Source organism: Trichomycterus rosablanca, chromosome 13, assembly GCF_030014385.1.
Source record: "Trichomycterus rosablanca isolate fTriRos1 chromosome 13, fTriRos1.hap1, whole genome shotgun sequence".
Classification (NCBI taxonomy): domain Eukaryota; kingdom Metazoa; phylum Chordata; class Actinopteri; order Siluriformes; family Trichomycteridae; genus Trichomycterus; species Trichomycterus rosablanca.
Window position 1 is genome coordinate 11,969,670 of NC_086000.1, and position 20,720 is coordinate 11,990,389.

At 39.1% G+C, this 20,720-nt stretch overlaps 1 protein-coding gene across 2 annotated transcripts; it reads right to left on the bottom strand.

Moving 5' to 3' along the window:
* Positions 1-1,604: 1,604 nt before the first annotated feature.
* abraxas2 (abraxas 2, BRISC complex subunit) lies at positions 1,605-19,968 on the bottom strand. 2 transcript variants are annotated; one of them, XM_063007362.1, is made up of 9 exons: positions 18,950-19,968; positions 15,108-15,198; positions 13,860-13,896; positions 9,743-9,809; positions 8,430-8,620; positions 7,379-7,498; positions 5,231-5,315; positions 4,841-4,958; positions 1,605-3,724 (listed from the first exon to the last, which is right to left on the bottom strand). In XM_063007362.1, the coding sequence occupies exons 1-9, from the start codon at positions 19,196-19,198 to the stop codon at positions 3,255-3,257; spliced, it is 1,428 nt and encodes a 475-aa protein (XP_062863432.1). In that variant the 5' UTR covers positions 19,199-19,968; the 3' UTR covers positions 1,605-3,254. The 2 variants fall into 2 exon arrangements, with proteins under 2 accessions (XP_062863432.1, XP_062863431.1); XM_063007361.1 differs by having other exon boundaries at positions 7,379-7,501.
* Between the last annotated feature and the right edge of the window lie 752 nt (positions 19,969-20,720).

The following is a 20,720-nucleotide window of genomic DNA, read 5'->3' on the forward strand; positions in this document are numbered from 1 at the left end:
GCATATTCCAAGATGACAATGCCAGGATTCATCAGGCTCAAATTGTGAAAGAGTGGTTCAGGGAGCATGAGACAATTTCACACATGGATTGGCCACCACAGAGTCCAGACCTGAACCCCATTGAGAATATTTGGGATGTGCTGGAGAAGACTTTGCGGAGTGGTCCAAATCTCCCATCATCAATACAAGATCTGGGGGAAAAAATTAATGCAACTCTGGACAGAAATAAATGTTGTGACATTGCAGAAGCTTGTGGAAATGATGCCACAGCAAATGCGTGCCGTAATCAAAGCTAGAGGCGGTCCAATGAAATATTAGTGTGTGACCTTTTTTTGGCCAGGCAGTGTATATTATCTTAATTGTTTTCTCATTGTTTCTGGTAAGTTCCCAGATTCACTTGATTCTTAGTGTTTATGGTGCAACATATTTATGACAGTGGTAGCCTAGTGGGTAAGGCTTTGGGCTATCAACTGAAAGGTTGAGAGTTCGAATCCCACCTCTGCCATGCAGCCACTGTTGGGTCCTTAAGCAAAGAGGACTGTTGGGTCCTCTCTGCTCCAGGGGCACTGTAATATGGCTGACCCTGCGCTCTGACCCCAGCTTCCAAACAAACTGGGATATGCGAAGAAAGAAAGAATTTCGTTGTACTGTACACCTGTATATGTATATATTACAAATAAAGACATTCTATACTTTTCTACATGGATTAAGAGAAGCCTTGTACCAAGGAGCTTAAGCTTAAGCCTTGTTTCATACATCAACAATCGGGGGTTTGTTAGGAATTTGTAGCGCCAAACAATGTGGACAATTTAACCTCAAAATCTAAATGATAATTGTGCATGTGCATTTACTCATTTGGAACAAACTAGTATTATAAATATATGTGGTTCTTCAATAGTTTCCGGCCTTTTTAAACTCTACTTATTGAGAATTTCTAAAACAAATGACATCACTTTTCTACATAGTCACCTTCCGATGCATTTTTCCCAGCATTGTACCAACTTTTTAATGCCATCAGCAAAAAATGCTTTTGGTTGAGCGAGGAGCCACTGATGCACCGCTGCTTTCACATCATCATCACATGAAAATCTGCTTCCCCTTAAAGCTTCTTTGAGTGTCCAAAAAGGTGGAAATTAGATGGTGCTAAATCCGGACTTTAAGCTCTCTGTCTCCCAGACACGACCAATTACTACTCCTCCTTGTTCAGTTCATTTCTAAAAATGAAATAAATAAATGTTGGGAATGAAACATACTCATCTATGTTTTTTTATGTTATGGATACAATTATACAACTGATTTCTCTTGAATTTTGTCAGATATGGCAGGGTAAAACTAAGTCTGCAATTAAAAGTTCAGAGAGGCGATGACCAACCATTTAGTTTCACCTGTAATCTTCACTTCCTTTAAAAAAAAGGTCAACAAAGTTCAGCTGGATAAATAAACAGCTGTATTGCTTTTACAAATCCACCTCCTTTAAAATGCATCAATGCCATGAGGATAAGCTCCAAAGCTTTCAATCAATTAAGCTGATTCTTAAAAAAAATCCTGAGATTGTAAAAGCTTGTAGTTTACCTCTCCAGTTCAACACAACAAACTGAGATTAGTGGCATGGAAGAGACTTTTACTCCAACCATATGATAAGGTTCTTATAAAGTACAATCAAAAGTGCAGCAAACATAAAAATCACCTGCTCTTTCTTCAAAGAGATTTGTTCTGTTTAAATCATGTCATCAAGTGCCATTAATAATTTGCAAAAGTAATATAAGCACCTCTTACAGAAATGGCCAGAATATCAGTTTTTGGTGGGTGTTATAAAGACCATTGCAGGATGAAAAAGGAAACACTGGTTGCCGGAGAAAGAAAGTTCAGCTTTTGTGGTTTGAAGATAGGCTTGTGCAATATAGCATTTTAATAATCAATTTCCAAAGATGAAACAGCTCTTTTGTTAAAGCTGCAGTGTGAAACTGTGAATTTGGAGACCTCTCTGGTCAAAATATGTTATTGCAAGCAACTAACTTGAACTTGAAAGGGCAAGTCAATACACATTCTACAATTTTTGAGTAGTGTCTAGGATTAAAATGTTTACTGCATTAATCTGCAATGCTTTTTATATTAAATTGTTATTTTATGCTTTTAGGGCAACTTCTTATAAAACAAGAAAAATCAGATAATTTTACATACTGCAAGTTTCTTAGACTTGATAAAAAACCTAGCCAGCATCCTAGTGATTTCAAGAACCAGGACCAACATTTAGTCAGAGCTGCGATGCGTACTACTAGTATACAGCAGCACAACAAATGTAGAAAATTTGTGAAGAGATGGCATCACAAATCGACTACAGTCCACATATGACAGGTTCCAGATTTGGCAGGACATTGTATTTCTATGGTTTTCTTTTGGTCTGGGACTTTATTATTCCTTTTCTCCATTTGGGTATGTGTGTTTCAGCTCAGTGTTGCAACGGTACTGGAGCTTACTCTGGAAAGACTGGGTAAGATCGAATCAAGGTCCCCGTTCACTGTGAGGCAAGGACACTACCTACTGCACCACTATGCTTCAGTAAATTTCACTTTATCCCCTTTTTAATAGTATAATACATGTTCATTTAAATTTTTTTTGCTAGCATTGAGTATGATCTCCAAAATGAAAGGCCTATAAATGATTTTTAGACCTTCTCAAACACTGATGTATGCTATCATTGAATAAATATAAAAACCATTTAATGCTTTATAAAAAATATTTATATTGTTTCCAAATCTCTATTATGACCCTATTATTATGATCATTATCTATATTAATTCATTATTAGTAATTTTTGTTCTTTGGGAAATATTGTGCTGGGAAAAATCTATATTTGCACAGGCCTAGCTTGAGATAAAGGCTTAAACACCTAAAAAAAGAAACAAACAAAATCAGACATGTAGATGTGTTTGAAGGCCGCTAGAGACATTGTTCCCATTGCATTTTCTAATTGGATACAGAACAAATGAAGGCCAAAATAGTGCAAGAGGTAAATGCTGTAATAACTGTATGATCTACTGTAGGTTGGTAGCAGAACCAGTATTTAATTGATAAGCAGGATAGCGCCTCTTCTCTCGACAAGAAAGAAAAGTGAGAAAAAGAAGGAGGGAGCGTGCTATAATGACGGACCTCCCCTGCTGCAGTCCCCAGCATGATCCACCATTCTTTCTATTACCTCCTTTCTCTTTTCTCATTAAGCCTAGCCGTGTCCATTAGTCCCACTGCGTACAGGATCAGGATGAGCCGGTGGAACTCTGTGCATCTCCGTCCGGCCAGAGTGTGGCCGGTCGTCCTAAAGAAACAGGTTCAGTCAAAGGGGGGGATTGAAACTGCTCGCTAACAAAGTTTTCATATTCACTACTAGAATCATCTTCATCATTCTCGTCTTCATCTTCCTGGTCCTCCTGGCCGATGGTGTGCCGGTTCAGCGAGTCAGAGCTGGAGCCATCTCCATTGCCCAAGCCTGGGCTGGGGGAGGGGTGTCCAGGTGAGCCCACAGCCTGAGGACGGGGTAGAAGGATGGCACTAGGTGGCTCCGGTGCCAGATTGTTAGCGTAGAGGGATGCAGTTGAGGAGTTTGCATGCCAGTCCAGACCAGCCTCCAGTGGAGGACTCTGGAGAGCCACACATGTCAGTGATAGAGGGGATGGAACCAAGTTGTCCTGAGGTGAGTGGGTGTCAGCATTCTGTGACTCCAGGTGTCCTACAAAAGCAAATAATTTATTTATTAGGATTTTAACGTCATGTTTTACACACTTTGGTTACATGGTTACACAAGATTCATCAGTTCAAGTCTTAAATATCAAACGCAGTCATGGACAATTTTGTATCTCCAATTCACCTCACTTGCATGTCTTTGGACTGTGGGAGGAAAACAGAGCTCCCAGAGGAAACCCACACAGACATGGGGAGAACATGCAAACATCACACAGAAAGGACCTAAACTGCTCCACCTGGGAATCGAACCCAGGGCCTTCTTGCTGTGAGGCGACAGTGCTACCCACTGAGCCACCATGCCGCCTTAGCAGATAGAAATAATAAATAAAAACAGCCAAATATACAGACCCTCATTATATATTTTTAATCCAACATTTACAAAAACAGTAGCACTTGGGTGGCACAGTGGTAAATTACACTCACCTACTACCACTGGGATGTAGGGTTTAAATCCCCAGCAGCACTACAGGCCAGTTGTGCGTCTACACACAGACATAATTGGATATGTCTAAGGTCGGGGAGGCCCTACGATGTACAGGGGTCCTGTCTGGGGTGTGTGGATGCATTGTGCCCATTGATTTTGTAAGGAAATGGGGGGCATGCGAGTCCTTTTTAAATATAAATAAATTATCATTGCTTTTTGACAGTTTAACTGTCAGTAAACGGAAGGAGATGTTATCTGGCATGCTAGCGGGTTGTGTCGCCTCAGCCCATTGGTTTGAATGGCCTGAGGCTAACTGTTTTAGCTTAGTAAGCTAAAACTGTGGTGACGTAATCACTGTCTAAGTAGTGTGTCTGAATAACCTGCCATATACGTTTGATGTCTTATTAGAATCCTCTCTACTTGGGCAGCTGCCCAGGTAGGCAGCAAGGCAGGTCACTAGGTTTTCAAACAGACCTTACTGCCATAAGCTATCTTCATGGCACATACTTGATGGGCATATGGCCTACAGTAAATCTGTAAGTTCACAAGCACCTATGGCTGTGTCACAATACACTTAATTTTGTTGACAAATTCGATGACAAATTAATAAACCACCATAAGAATATAGTGTTTTTGTAAATGAGACAAAACATGAAATGACAGCTATAACACACATACTTTTCTCCTCAGCAGCTGTGCTGCGTTTCCTGAGAGCAATCTCCTCTTTCAGCTTGTTGACTTCCTCTTGAATTTTTTCCTTTACTCGTTCGCTCTGATCCACCTCGGCACAAACAGCCTGGAAACAAACATAAGAGTGTTACAGCACAAATCTGTATCAATCACAATTACTGTCCTGTTGTGCTGAGCTGGCTGCAACTAGAATGCCTCATCGTTCCTGTGTGCTTTCTAACAGCTACTCTAAAGATGCCAAAGAAACTCAAAGTAGCAAATAGTCAAATAAAATCCTGAAAAGCCGAAATGTGGAAAAATGTCCTGTATGTGTATCTGCGAGGAGAATCAGCACTGGGACTGTGCTTAAAAATCACTGTAGTTGATCATGTGACTTACCTGTACTTTCTCCTGCAGGGCACTGTACACCTGAAAAATAGCTCGAATATCTTTCATCACACCATCTTTGTCGAAGAACTCAGCCCTATCAAAGCAAATTGCAAATCAAACACACACATTGTACTATTTTATTTATTTTGTTTGGCCTTAACACCATTGTGTGTATTATTGTGTGTATCACCAAAGCAAATTCCTCGTATGTGTAACATACCTGGCGAAATAAAGTTATTCTGATTTTCATCCTGTATTTGTGCAATGTATGGCATGATAGGTATTAGGTTTCAGTCTATTTATAGGTCTCATGGCTGCAAGATACGTTGGTGCTGTTTTTGTATTGTTTGTGTAAAGATTTCTTTTATGGATCCAGGTATGAGCGTTTGTTGCCTTTCCTTAACGTATTTAGGGATTCTATTAGAAGGTGCTTTATCATGATGGGTGTTTGGCAACAATAACATGTAGAATTGGAGACATCGGCGCCCAGGTGGCGCAGTGGGATATCCCGCTTGCACACCAGCACGGAGTTTCTGAACTCCTCGGTTGGGCACCATCTAGCGAGCATAATTGGCAGTGTCTGCAGCGGATACCAATTGGTAGGGTTGGGCGGTATAACGGTATTGCGGTATACCGCGGTATTTAAAAATGTTGACGGTATTTTAAAAATATGAAGCGCCTTAAAAACTGAGACTTTAAGACATTCGCGCATCCACAGTAAGGGAGGGGTGGGAGTTGTAGCCGTTTGGAGCTCACTGATTGGTTGTAGTGATGGGAATTATGGCTCCTTGAAGGGAGTCGGATCTTTTGGCTCCGCTCCTTTTAAAGAGTCAAAAAATGGCTCTTCGTTCTTCGGGAGGCACTACTGGGTAAACTATAAGACAGCCCCGATATTAATATCAATGATGAACAATCATGCACATTTTGCTACCTTGCCTTAAATGTAGGCATAATTCAAACAACACTTAAATGAGAAAAAAAGATTTATTTCAAAAGGAAAAAAACTACAGGGAAGAGACATACTGTGGTTGTATTGCATTAAGTTTCAGAAAAATCCTCTCTTGTGCAAAGATGTGCCTGTGTTTGTTTCTGCTTGTTTGTTTCCGATAAGAACTGTGCAGAAATAAAAATATATTTAAGCAATAGAACACGAGAGGGAGTGTGTTATCGCGAATAACATCACGGCTGTGATTTGGTCGCAGGCACGAGCCGAAGGCTCAACAGTTTTTACAAAATAAAGAAAGAAGATAAATCAAAGAAGCCCTGAATTTCATATTAAATATGCTTTAATATTGACAATACCTTCCGACAAAAAGTAGTTCCCTACACAGTGCACTAGATTGTATATCAGATAACGGATTTAAAACGAGATCGGGAAAAAAGTCTGTGTCGCCTGCGTGCGTGTTTGTGTGCATGAAGCTTGTCGTTACTGGCAACGTGTCAGCGGAGTAATACAGTTGTGGTGTGAAAAGGCCGTGCTGTTATCACGAATATCAGCACGGTTAGAACGCTTCTCAACCAATCAGATTGTAAGGTCGGAACTAACTGTTGTATAAATATATAACGGCTCCCAGAGACGCATTTACACTTTATTTATTATAGATCAGATAGGATAAACAATGTTTGATGTTCTGATTGTTTTATTTTTTGTAATAAAATATTTGAATACTGTGATTACACTGTTAAGTTTGTACACTGTAAAGTTTGTCCACCAAGCCTCCTAATCCAACATCTGGCCCAACCTCACACATGCTCTTTGACTGAGTAATCACATACGTGTTGAAACACAATGCAAAATCTTGTAGAAAGTCCTCACAGAAACAAAAGACCCTCACAGCCGCAAAAAACAGGCCAACTCAACATTGATGCAGTATTAAGGAACAGTTTATGTTTTCCTGTTGTTGTAATTCATAGCTTTGTTTAGGCAGAGCTCTATTGTGAAAATTGGTAGTACAAAATGGACCAATGACATCACTGTTTCTGTATTTAATGATAAACTTTAATACAGAAATACAGATTTCCCAGAATGACTGGTTGGCAGTCAAGAGACCAGTTTTCTTTGGCTTTTCCTTGCAGATAGTTTTTGAAAAATAAACAACACACTGGAATATTATCAGGGTTAATAGAACTGAATTTGAATCTGAATGAGTCACTTACCCATGTTCTTTAATAACACTGGCGTAATTTTTGGAGGTGTTGGGTACAGAAGAGACTTTATACTCCTGCTGACTGGTGTTACCCAGATTTGGGATGCTCAGAGATATCCTCTGATTATACCTGCTGAAACAGGTCAGACACACAGTTTAATATACAGCTTTAAAGCTTTTTATTTATAAATATAGATGTTCTTAACTAAAAATGCTTCAGTTCGACTTCATTACTCAAAAAACAAATAAAAATTCCATGGTGGTAAAAACACAGAAACATATTAATGTGTATTTTTTTTATTTTCATCAACTCTTTATTCTGGTTCAAGTCATGGCACGTCTGGTTCCACTGGAAACACTGTTCAGCCCCCCCACCTGACACACACACATCTTTATTACACATAATGTTCTGCACAGTAGGAGTCGAAATTAAAGGACAAATTATCAACTTCGTATGTGTGAACCTGAGGCTGAGTCATCTGTTCACCAACTGCTGAATTAGTACATCATTCTGTAACCACAATTTTCCTTATTACAAACTCTAGTCATTTTATTTTTTGCTTTTTCCCCCCAATTTTCCTCCCAATCTTATTATGTTATGAGGAATCCTATTCCGGCACCCCCCTATGAGCAACAGCCAATCGTTGTTCGTGTAGACGCCCAGCCTGCTGGATGACCGAGCTGAAATTCTAACCGATGAATTCGAGATGTCAGCTCTGGTGTGCTAGCGTGTTTTACCACTGCGCCACCCGAGCGCCGAACTCTGTAATTTTTATGGCCTCAATTAGCAATACCATTAATGATTTTACTGGACCATGTTAAGTTTTACCTGTACAGCCTATTTTTTCAAGTCAAACACCAAACTTAGGTAACATAACGCACCCTGACTTGTTTTCTCTGAACACAGAGAAAACCTTTATTAAATGAAGATGTTTAATTAAGTGCTGTATTAACCACAATCAACATAAATTAATAATTTGATCTATTTCAGAAATACTGTGGTTGTTATGTAGGTATTAAGGTCAAACTGTGGAACTCTGACTGTGTGTGTGTGTAATTACCTTTTGTTAGGTCTGAATAGAACATATTCCAGTGCATGTGTTGAACTGTTAGCTGTTGAGATGAAGCTGAAGAGAAGGAAGACGAGATCTGGGATTCCCAGTATGTTTGTCAGCTGCTTATGGATCACCTGCTCCCTGAACGACATCTGCTGCTGTGTGTTTCTGCGGAACCGGTACCAACCAATAACGTTCTGCAGGGCAAAGAAACAGACTGTTTAGGTTAATGAGGTAAGAATAAAAGGCAATTACACATTATTGAAAAAAGCCTCTTATAAAAACACTAAACTGATGGTCAAAAGATATGGTCAAAAGATATGGTCAAAAGAATATGAACACCGCACCATTTAATAGACATTCTATTCCAAAACCATGGGCATTAATATAAATCCCCCGACTCCCTTCGTCTGCAGTAATCACAGCCTTTACTCTTCTGGTAAGGGATGTCCAGGTGGACCAGCTAATTCATTACAGCCCACTTCTGCAGGGATATGGGTTCGAATCTTAGTGGTGCTATCGGTCTGACTGGTGTCTACACAGTCATGACTCGTTATGTCTGGAGAATGACTAAAGCCCTGAAATGGATTGGCACTCTTTTCAGGATGTTCCTACTTTGTGACCAGTGTTTCCCAGTGAAACAAGACCTGCTGTCACCCTGGTCAGGAAAATTAAATGAAATACACTTGTGGGGAGGCTTTACATAAGATGTTAAGATGTGTGTGTGGGAATGTGTGCCCATTTAATCAATGTTGGATGATAAGAAGACCTTATTCACAATGTGTCTTTATACTCACAATAGACTCTATAGACCTTGCCACAGGGGCAAAATGTCATGCACAAACAAGAGCTTTTCCTACAGATTAGGGCATTTACTTCATTTATTAGCATTGAATGTGACTAAAACACCTGAACCTGAAAAACATTAGTTTAACTGCCTGTTATGCACTTTTATTTCTCAGTGACTGTTGATCTGAATTATAGAGCTGCGACCAGAACATTTCTTTCTTTTCTGTTAGCTGTGGACCAGCTAATTCCTTACAGCCCACTACTGCAGGGATCTGGGTTCCAATCTCAGTTGTGCTATCGGCCTGACTGGTGTCTACACAGTCATGACCGTTTTTATATGCTTAAAACCATATTGTGTACATTTTACTAGCAACTAACACAAAACATTAGTAATGCGCATTTATTTCTCAGTGACTGTTGATCTGAATTATAGAGCTGCGACCAGAAAATTTCTTTCTTTGTCTTTTTTTTTTTTTTTTTTTAATACACAATACATTAAAATTCTTAACACTGGTAGCAGCACAGCTTACTTTTCTTCTGTCTTTGAGGATTCGGTTGAGATTTTCTTCATTGACTTTACCTGCGTAGTCATAAAAGCTGAAACATACAAAAGGATATTGGTTCGCACCAAACTGCAACGACACATACCAACAATGTACTCTGGAATATTTTGGATCCAGACAGTTGAAAAAAATCACATGCATTGTACTATGCAGCAATGGGGTTAAACTCACTTGTGTGCTGAAAATGTCAAGAATTTGATGATTTGATGGAGAAAGAGAAAATTAAATGAGTGCCTGCTGATCATAAGTGAGGGTATTTGATTTGTTTTTAGCATCCCTAGTGAGTTAAAGCCTTTGCTGGTTTCCCTTATTTAACTACAGAAGATATTAAACTAATGAGTAGATTTGGGAAGTATTTTCTATTTCCAGTGTTGACATTAAATAATCACTGATAAAACATTACATTCAGCCTACTTTTAAGAATGTCACTTGTATTCATGGAATGTCAATTTAATTTACAAAAAAGTAAATAAGTCAGTTTAGTTGCAAGCCACCCTTAAACCACCCCCTGTCAGTTATTTACAGCCATCCAATCCCAAGCTCTATCTGAAAAAACTGAGCCAAATAAAAGTTTGTTTGTTTATTAGAATTTTAACGTCATGTTTTACACTTTGGTTACATTCATGACAGGAACGGTAGTTACTCATTACACAAGGTTCATCAGTTCACACAAGGTTATATCGAACACAGTCATGGGACAGGATTTAGTATCTCCAATTTACCTCACTTGCATGTATTTGGACTGTGGGAAAAAACCCGGAGTAAACCCACGCAGACATGGGGAGAACATGCAAACCCCACACAGAAAGGACCCGGACCTCCCCACCTGGGGATCAAACCCAGGACCTTCTTGCTGTGAGGCGACCAAATAGAAGTACTCTATTTCTGTAGACATAATCTACATACATTAACTAATCTATTAGTTAATTTCCCTAAGGGGATCAATACAGTCTTATCTTATAGGGTACAGCATAATGGCTTCTGTACCCTACGTGGTGCACTATATAGCCAATATTAGGTTAATAAGGATTTGCCAGACAGGCTAGATTTTTAACTAAAGCACTAAGTGGTTCGTGAGGTGGATTGGGGTCCTGCCCAGTGTTTTCCGGTGAAACCGGACCCACCGCAACAAGGTTAAAGCAGTTGATAACAAATCATAAAATACAAAGTAGTAGTTCCTGATGATTTATTTCCAACAAACCTGGAAATGTCTGTACTAATAATATTTGATCAGAGTTTGAACATAACATGACATAACTGGATTTTTATGTTTTTTATACAGCGTTTATATACACCAGTCAGGCATAACATTATGACCACCTTCTTAATATTGTGTTGGTCCCCCGTTTGCTGCCAAAACAGCCCTGACCCGTCGAGGCATGGACTCCACTAGAACCCTGAAGGTGTGCTGTGGTATCTGGCACCAAGATGTTAGCAATAGATACTCTAACTCCTGTAAGTTGTGAGGTGGGGCCTCCATGGATCGGACTTGTTTGTCCAGCACATCCCACAGATGCTTGATTGAGATCTGGGGAATTTGGAGGCCAAGTCAACACCTCAAACTCGCTGTGCTCCTCAAACCATTCCTGAGCCATTTTTGCTTTGTGGCAGGTTGCATTATCCTGCTGAAAGAGGCCACAGCCATCAGGGAATACCGTTTCCATGAAAGGGTGTACAGGGTCTGCAACAATGTAGGTGGTACGTGTCAAAGTAACATCCACATGGATGGCAGGACCCAAGGTTTCCCAGCAGAACATTGCCCAAAGCATCACACTGCCTCCGCCGGCTTGCCTTCTTCCCATAGTGCATCTTGGTGCCATGTGTTCCCCAGGTAAGCGACGCACATGAACCCGGTCATCCACGTGATGTAAAAGAAAACGTGATTCATCAGACCAGGCCACCTTCCTCCATTGCTCCGTGGTCCAGTTCCGTTGCTCACATTATTGGGGCTTTCAATCAGCATGGGCACCCTGACTGGTCTGCGGCTATGCAGCCCCATACACAACAAACTGTGATTCACTGAGTATCCTGACACCTTTCTATCAGAACCAGCATTAACTTCTTCAGCAATTTGAGCTGCAGTAGCTCGTCTGTTGGATAGAACCACACGGGCCAGCCTTCGCTCCCCACGTGCATCAATGAGCCTTGGCCGGCCATGACCCTGTCGCCGGTTTACCACTGTTTCTTCCTTGGACCACTTTTGATAGATACTGACCACTGAAGAACGGGAACACCCCACAAGAGCTGCAGTTTTGGAGATGCTCCGACCCAGTTGTCTAGCCATCACAATTTGGCCCTTGTCAAACTCGCTCAAATCCTTACGCTCGTCCAGTTTTCCAGCTTCTAACACATCAACTTTGAGAATAAAAACTTTACAGTGTAATCACAGTATTCAAATGTTTTATGGAAAAAAAATTAAACAATCAGAACGTCAAACATTGCTTATCCTATCTGATCTATAATAAATATTTCACGCATAAGTGTAAATGCGTCTCTTTATATATTTTTCTGCGCAGTTCTTATCGGCTGTAATCCACCCATTCAGCTTGGCATCAGTAGAAGGAATCAGTCAGTCATAATAAGAGCTGTTTATTGTCGAAATTTAAATCCGAAAACACTTTTAATATCGCGGAGAGCGAGCGAGACGCGCGCGCGCGCACACAGAAAGAGAGAGAGCCGTAACCGAGCTACAGAGAGAACATACAGAAAACGAGCACAAATAACTAAGAAATAAACTTGTTTAATTATGTTAAATCTGATTATTTCATGGTGCGTATGTTTTAAAGCAGAAATAAACAAAGGCACATCTCTGCACAAAAGAGGATTGTTCTGAAACTTAATGCGATGCAACCACAGTATGTCTCTTCTCTGTAGTTTTTTCTCTTCTTTTAAAATAAATCTTTTTTTCTCATTTAAGTGTTCTTTGAATTAGGCCTACATTTAAGGCAAGGTAGCAAAATGTTCATGATTATTGATATTAATATCGGGGCTGTCTTATAGTTTACCCAGTAGCGCTTCCCGAGGAACGAAGAGTCATTTTTTTGAACGGCTCTTTAAAAGGAACCGAGCCAAAAGATCCGGCTCCCTTCAAGGAGCCATAATTCCCATCACTACAACCAATCAGTGAGCTCCAACCGCCTACCCCTCCCACCCCTCCCTTACTGTGGATGCGCGAATGTCTTAAAGTCTCAGTTTTCAAGGTAAACCTGAAGCAGAAATTTGGCGCTTCACATTTTTAAAACACGTCACCATTTTTAAATACCGTCAACATTTTTAAATACCGCGGTATACCGTAATACTGTCATACCGCCCAACCCTAGGTGTGCATTGGATTGAGGGGCAGTGAAAAGACATTTTAATTGAACTAGACAAGCTACACCAAGTACATGCAAGCAAACATTATGTTAGTGTCTATTAAAAATAATACAATTCATAAACATTATAGTAGGTACAAGCTTCAGACACTTAATGGTAAAACTTTTTTTGTTTGAGGAAACGCTCAGAATGCTAAGCATCAAACAGGAATGACTGACTAAACTTGCAGCAGGGGCCAAAAGTCTGAGAACACTACTGAAAATGCTTCCTCAAATTGAATACAATGTTTATTACAAATAATAATCAGTAAACCATTATTTTCTCCCACATTTCTTCTAATCCCCTCCTGCAATACGCTTTCAGCCTGTACCACGCCAGCGTCTGGCAAGGGTGCAGTCGCCAGACGCATCTATTTTTCTGCCAGTGTGAGTCACAGAGAGCTGTAGAGCTATGAACTATGTAATTACACTATTGCTCAACCAGACAGCTGGAGTCTTAACTGTACAGCTGCAATGAAGCTCAGACACAAGTCAATTGTGTGTGTTTGGACGCCCGGCTACATCCATAGCATTGCTTGGGATTCGAACCCAAAATATTGGAGGTGGTAGGCTGATTATGTGATTCTGTTAAATTCAAGAAAATGCAAACAAGAAGCATGTTCACTAGTGGTCGTCAGACTTTTGTTCCTCCACTGTATATAATAGTATATAATAAATAAACTGCAGCTGAATAGTAAATAGTTTGACAAGAACAAAGGAACAGTTCTTACCTAAATAGCTGTGCACACGGTTCATGATTATGGACCTCTGTAAAGTGAGCAAAAAAATCCCAAATTACCAATCTCATAAATCTAGGTTCATTTCTGTTCAATTATCTGTCTTTGGGAGCCTAAACAGCGAAGTTCATTGCAAATAATTAAGGCTTAATTCACATGACAAAGCCAACATGGCACAAAATTAACCAAAATGGAACAATCGACTCTTGTTGTTCTCCATCAGGGTTTAATGAGACATTTAATGAGGTGTTAAGGATGACCATTGGGATATCTAACTGGTTTCATAAGACAACAGTGTTTACATGCACACTAATAATCCAATCACAGATTTCATATCCTCAAATACAAAAAAAACTGACATCTTGATAAACCCACTTATTTTACCAGTTTATTTTAACCATTAATCAACCGTTATTAGTTCAGCTTTAAAAATGTAAATTTTATACAGCGTCTGTAGCAAACAGTTTATTGCAAGCGCTAATTAAACATGCTAAACAAATTTAAATACAGTCACTATATCACTTTTCCTGACAACACTTGTGTGATGCAAAATATTCACATTATTTTTTATGTGGTTTAAATTGCATTCTGACTCCATACTGCCTTTAAACAGGTTGCGTTTGTGATTTCAATCTTAATAGTTCCATCATTTTTTATTTTTTTTTCCCCTTCCAATCTAGTCATATCCAATTACCCTACTGCATTATGCTTCCTCTTTACTGATGCTGATCTCCACTTCTGATTGAGGAGAGCAAGACACGTGTGCAGTAGTCGATCGCATCTTTTCACCTGCACGAGGCGAGTTCAAATGTGGATCAGCTTTGTGTACATGTCTGCTCTGGTGTGCTAGAATGTTTTACCACTGCGCCATCTGAGCGGCCATTCCATTATTCATTATATGATATAAATACATAAAAGTTTTCTCTGTTCGGATTAGAACGGCAGCGCTTTCTTCTAATGTATGTGAGCATTTAGTTGGCGCGTCACTCTTAAGATGTTCAGGTGAATGCCAAATCAACAGTCTTAACTCTTACTAGCTCCTCTCTCTGTTCAAATGATGTGTAAGCAAGCTGGAAATGAATTGAAATAACATTTCAACCCACAGTATTAATAGAACAATGACGTCTAATCATTAACTATAGTCTCTGATTGCTGCAGTTGTGCATGTTTGATTATGCGATTACTGTCATAATGTGATTCATGATCCTATAGTGTGCATGTGAAATGCACTTACTGACTTACCCACTATATGGAGAAATTCTGAGCTACTAATCTGGGAGTCACTAATGCTCAGTGTCTCCTCTTGTCTCACTTCTCCCAATAAGAATCCCTCCTGTAAGAACAAAACACACAAAGCAATCGAACAAGATTTGTAAAAACCCACTTTATACAAATTATAGAACTATATTAAAATTTTACATATAAAAATACCTTTGTGGGTTAACTCAGTAATTAAAAACATTTTATCCAACAGTGGCTGCAATAACATTCACTTATTTATACAGACTAATTCTTTTTATATGTCTCTTTTGGCAAACTTGGCAAACACATTTTAAACTCACTGCTCAATGAGTAACAGAAAACAAGCCTGTTTATTTAGACACAGTAAAGCGACCAGCTGTAGTCAATCATAATCACTAACGAGAGGTAAAAGGGCATGTTACAAAGTTAAATGACATTTTAGAACCAAGCTACTGTATATACATTTCTGTCGACCTAACATATAGAAAACACAATAAAGTTAAAAAAAGAATATAAACATTAGAACACAATTCTTTTACAATCATTTAGTTACATAAAAAGAACAGTTCAAAAATTTGGTATATACACTGACTAAGCATAACATTATGACCACCTCCTTGTATCTACACTCACTGTCTACTTTATCAGCTCCACTTACCATATAGAAGCACTTTGTAGTTATACAATTACTGACTGTAGTTCATCAGCTTCTCTACATACTTTTTAGCCTGATTTCACCCTGTTTTTCAATGGTCAGGACTAGGGCTGTCACGCTAACTGCAATTTTGAAATACCGCGGTATAGATCAGCCAACCGCAGGGCATGCCAAGCAACTGCAAAACCGCGATGTTCACGTTTTTTCTTTCTTTCTTTTTTTTTGCAGAATCCATCTTTCGGCATTCGGGCGTAATAAATGTTAAATGAATTCATAATGAAAATGAGCTAAGAGCGTCATTTTCCCACAAACTGTTCGCATCCGTTGCTGTAGAGTGTCAGGCTTTGTGTTTTAAAATGGAAACAATGGCAACATTAATTATAGGCAAGTTTATTAATGATCAAATTGAGTTCACACTCAATAAAATACTTGTAATTTAGACTATATTTAAACAGCCTTGGCGTACTAAAACACTTAATGACGGTTAATATGGCATTGCAGCCTCCAAATATTCTCTTGCTGGCTTGCTGGAATGATTTAAATGTATTTTTTCGTTGAATAAAAATGTATTGAAACGAATAATAACTTAAAATGTAGTATATATTGTTATGTTAATTATACCTACTAAATAGATAGTTAATAGTGGCGCGACAACCAGGCTAGATTTCCTCTGCGCTCTAAATTCGCATGCAGGTACAGTACACGTGTATTAGTGTAACAAGCACACCATCAGAGAGAGTTTTAGTGCCGTCGGGAACATCACTACCCCACTCAGATCCTCTCTCAAACCACATCAGGTGAACATGTTGGTTTTTCTAGTGCGCATAATAACGCAGGTTTAAGGTCTTACAGACTTTATTCTATTTTTTTTTTTTACCATATTTTGATTAGATGTGCATTTAAAATATTTAGCCTAAACACTTTTTTTTCGTTTTACAGTGTATATCTATCCTAGACTAGAAGCTTAATTTAAACCTTTTTTTAATAAAGAAGAGACATGCATTCTTAGCTCTGTTCTGTATTTAACAATAAACACGCATTTGATTTGTCCTAAAGCTGTCTCATCTTTGTCATTATAAAGCAATAATATACCGAATCATAGCCTAACAATAAAGCTTGTTTATATAGCTCTAAAATTCTATAAGATGACCAACTCAAACAGCGGCAATAGATGAGCGATCGTCTCTGACTTTACATCTACAAGGTGGACCAACTAGGTAGGAGTGTCTAATAGAGTGGACAGTGAGTGGACACGGTTTTTAAAAACTCCAGCAGCACTGCTGTGTCTGATCCACTCATACCAGCACAATACACACTAACACACCACCACCATGTCATTGTCACTGCAGTGCTGAGAATCATCCACCACCTAAATAATACCTGCTCTGTGGTGGTCCTGTGGGGGTTTGACCATTGAAGAACAGGGTGAAATCAGGCTAAAAAAGTATGTAGAGAAACTGATGGACTACAGTTAGTAATTGTAGAACATCAAAGTGCTTCTATATGGTAAATGGAGCTGATAAAATGGACAGTGAGTGTAGAAACAAAGATGTGGTCATAATGTTATGCCAGATCCGTGTATATAGTGTATGCTTCCTCAAATTTAAACCCATCCACCATGATGGATACATTCTCTTTCTGTCCTGTAAAGAACTGTAGTCAGGATCCACATTTGTAATTTGCCTTCTTTACTTATAGTGGTTAGAGTCTAACTCTAGGTGTGAGTGAATGAGAATTACATGACATTACAGTGCAAAGTAGTATGGGAAATGTAAACAGCAATGCATAGTAACAATTAATTGTTTTCCTACTGTGCAGCAGTAAAAACACGCTAGCATACCAGAGCTGACATATTAAACTGATATTGAATTGATGTTAGAAAATCAGCTCTACCATCAGGCAGGCTGGACAGCTACATGAACAATGATTGGCTGTTGTTCATACAGGGTGGGAGCCGGTGCCAGGACCTCATAACTGATGCAATTACGACCTCTGCAGTTTGATTAATGGTGCCTGCACAGAGTCGAGGAATAACGTGTTGATCAGGGTGTGTCTCTCCATACACAAAACTGATCCGCAAATGATCTCGCCTTGTGCAGGCGAAAATATGCATTTGGTTATTGCACACGTGTCAGAGGGGGCGTGTGTCAGTCTTGCTCTCCTCAACCAGGAATGGAGATCAACATCAGTAGGGAGGAAGCGTAATGCAATCGGGTAATCCGATACGACTAGATTGGGAGAAAAAATTAGGGAAAATGCGCAAACTATAACTGTTCAAAAAATTTTCTAAGTAACAAGACACGGTCAGATAACAGTCAGGCTCCAAAATATATCACCTTAAAGACTAACTAATGTGCACACACACTGTGAACAGCAAAAACCCACCTACTCTTCTTAACGTGACAGTTATGTTATCGATTAACATGTTAAATAACAAAGCTTATTCAAATGTGAATTTACAGAAACGCTATTAAATAACAATTATTTAAAAGCAAAAATAATGCAAATGTAAATATAACCAAAACATAAAACCTAAATTGTTAAAATATCTAGGGGCATTTTCATTTTGGCATTTTAGAAGAAAATAAATATTAGGTCCACGCTTTGCCTTCATACAACCATTTCTTCTATTAAAAAATAACCAAGTTTAAGGCGACATATTTCTCAATGTCTGCTTCACTAAGAATTCAAGTTACTTCCTTGTATATAAAGCTACACAATCGCAACAATCTGTAACTTTTAATAAGGCTGCCATTCAGCTGCTATATCGTGATAAATAAAACACCTAAAAATAACCATACACAGGAAGATAAAACTGAAGTCTCTTTCGAAATGTCTTAATAAACACACTGAGCATTTTATTTTATCTTAGCAAGTGGAGAGCATACACAACTAGCTAACATCTGCATGACGAACAGGTTTCCAGCTACACAGCCAACACTGTCGTTTTTACTTTACACATTAACACATTAACAGATAATTCTACATTTCTAACAATCAAATTATGAGTTTGACAGTGGACTGCTAATTGTTAGCAGTTGTGCTAACCGCTCCTGTCATCGGCTCTTAGCAGAGTTAGCAGAGAGCTAGCGTGTGCAGGAAGATGACAGTGCACTAATGACAGTCTACACGCCGTACTGAATAACCCGAGAGTCCATGTTCAGCACCGCATACATTTACTACTTACATGATCGGAGTTGCTGTTAGCGCTGTGATAACACACAGAACTAAAAGTGTAACCCGAAATCGATGCCGCCATGATGGAAACATCCCCGCCTGTCCCACAATCCACTGCGGCCGCCTTCCTCTCCACATGTTTTGGAGTGACGTCATGTCTAACGCTAATAAAAAATAGTGTGGTCACAAACACCGCAACTATTGCACATGGTACTGCGACCTCTTTTCTGCAGCACATTTCCCTTACAGATCCATTCATTCATTGTCTCTTTTACCAGGTCTGGTTTTTTTTTTTTTTTTTTTTTTTTTTTTTTTTTTTTTTTTTTTTTTATCCTGGTCAGGGTCGCGGTGGGCTCAATAACTGGGCGAGAGGTAGGAATCGTTCCATCACAGGCCAAACACACTCAATCACACACTCATAACTAAAGTATGGTGACCATATTTTGGTTTTCTTATTTATTTGTTTATTAGGATTTTAACGTCATGTTTTACACACATTGGTTACATTCATGACAGAAACGGTAGTTAGTCATTACACAAGATTCATCAGTTCACAAGTTTTGATGTTAAACAGTCATGGACAATTTGGTATGTTCAATTCACCTCACTTGCATGTCTTTGGACTGTGGGAGGAAACCGGAGCACCCAGAGGAAACCCACACGTACACGGGGAGAACATGCAAATTCCACACTGAAAGGACCCGGACCGCCCCACCTGGGGATCGAACCGAGGACCTTCTTGCTGGCAGTGCTACCCACTACGAGACCTTTCACAAACCTGCAGGGTTAATGGGCAGTATAAATGTCACTAGATGTAAGTAAGAGTAAATGGGTCTGAGCGTGTAAAATCATGTGACCACTGCTTTCCTAATCTGGATGAATAATAATAATTATTGTTATTATTATAAGTTTTGGTGTTAAATCATCGGTGATTAAAATACTTAGATAGGTAGGTAGAAGGTAACTGTAGTACCCAGAGGAACTCATATAGACACATGCATGGGTCCTGACGACCTAGGTTTGATCCTTATCTCTAGTCATGGTCTGAAAAAAGTGTGGCTTGCAGTTGTCTGTGTTTCTTCAACCCTACAACATTTGCCAGTAGGAGCATTAGCTGTATAAAATTGCACATAGGGGTAAACAAGTGTATGAATGTGTAAGTTATGGTGCCCTGCAATTCACTGTAAGTGTAAATGAATGGATGAATAAACTACCTGCAGATGGTCATTATTTAGATCAGTGGTTCTCAACCAGGGGGCAGAGTCCCAATTTAGCCTAGAGGGTGCACAGGAAAAAATGTACTGTGACGTTTTACAGTAAAACTGTTAAGTTTACAGTTGAACCATAATAGTTCATAGTTCTACTGTCACCTTTACAGTTCGACCATGAGTAAAACTGTGAACTCTCATGTTACTATGAAGTTCATGGTCACCTCTTCCAGTGCTGAATAATATTGACTGTGAAGTTTACAGTTCAACTGTAAACATGATATTGTTGAACTGTGAAATTCAGTTTTGACAGTTTTAGTCAACTTACAGTTTACAATTCAACTAAGAATAGTTCATAGTCACCTCTTCTAATGTTTGATGTTTACAGTAGTTTACAGTTCAGTTATGGTCATATAGGTAAATGACAAGATATAAATATGAAAGGCAAGAGAATATTAATGTACAGTGGGGGAAATAAGTATTTGATCCCCTGCTGATTTTGTAAGTTTACCCCCTTACAAAGACTTGAACAGTCTATAATTTTTATGGAAGGTTTATTTTAACAGAGAGAGA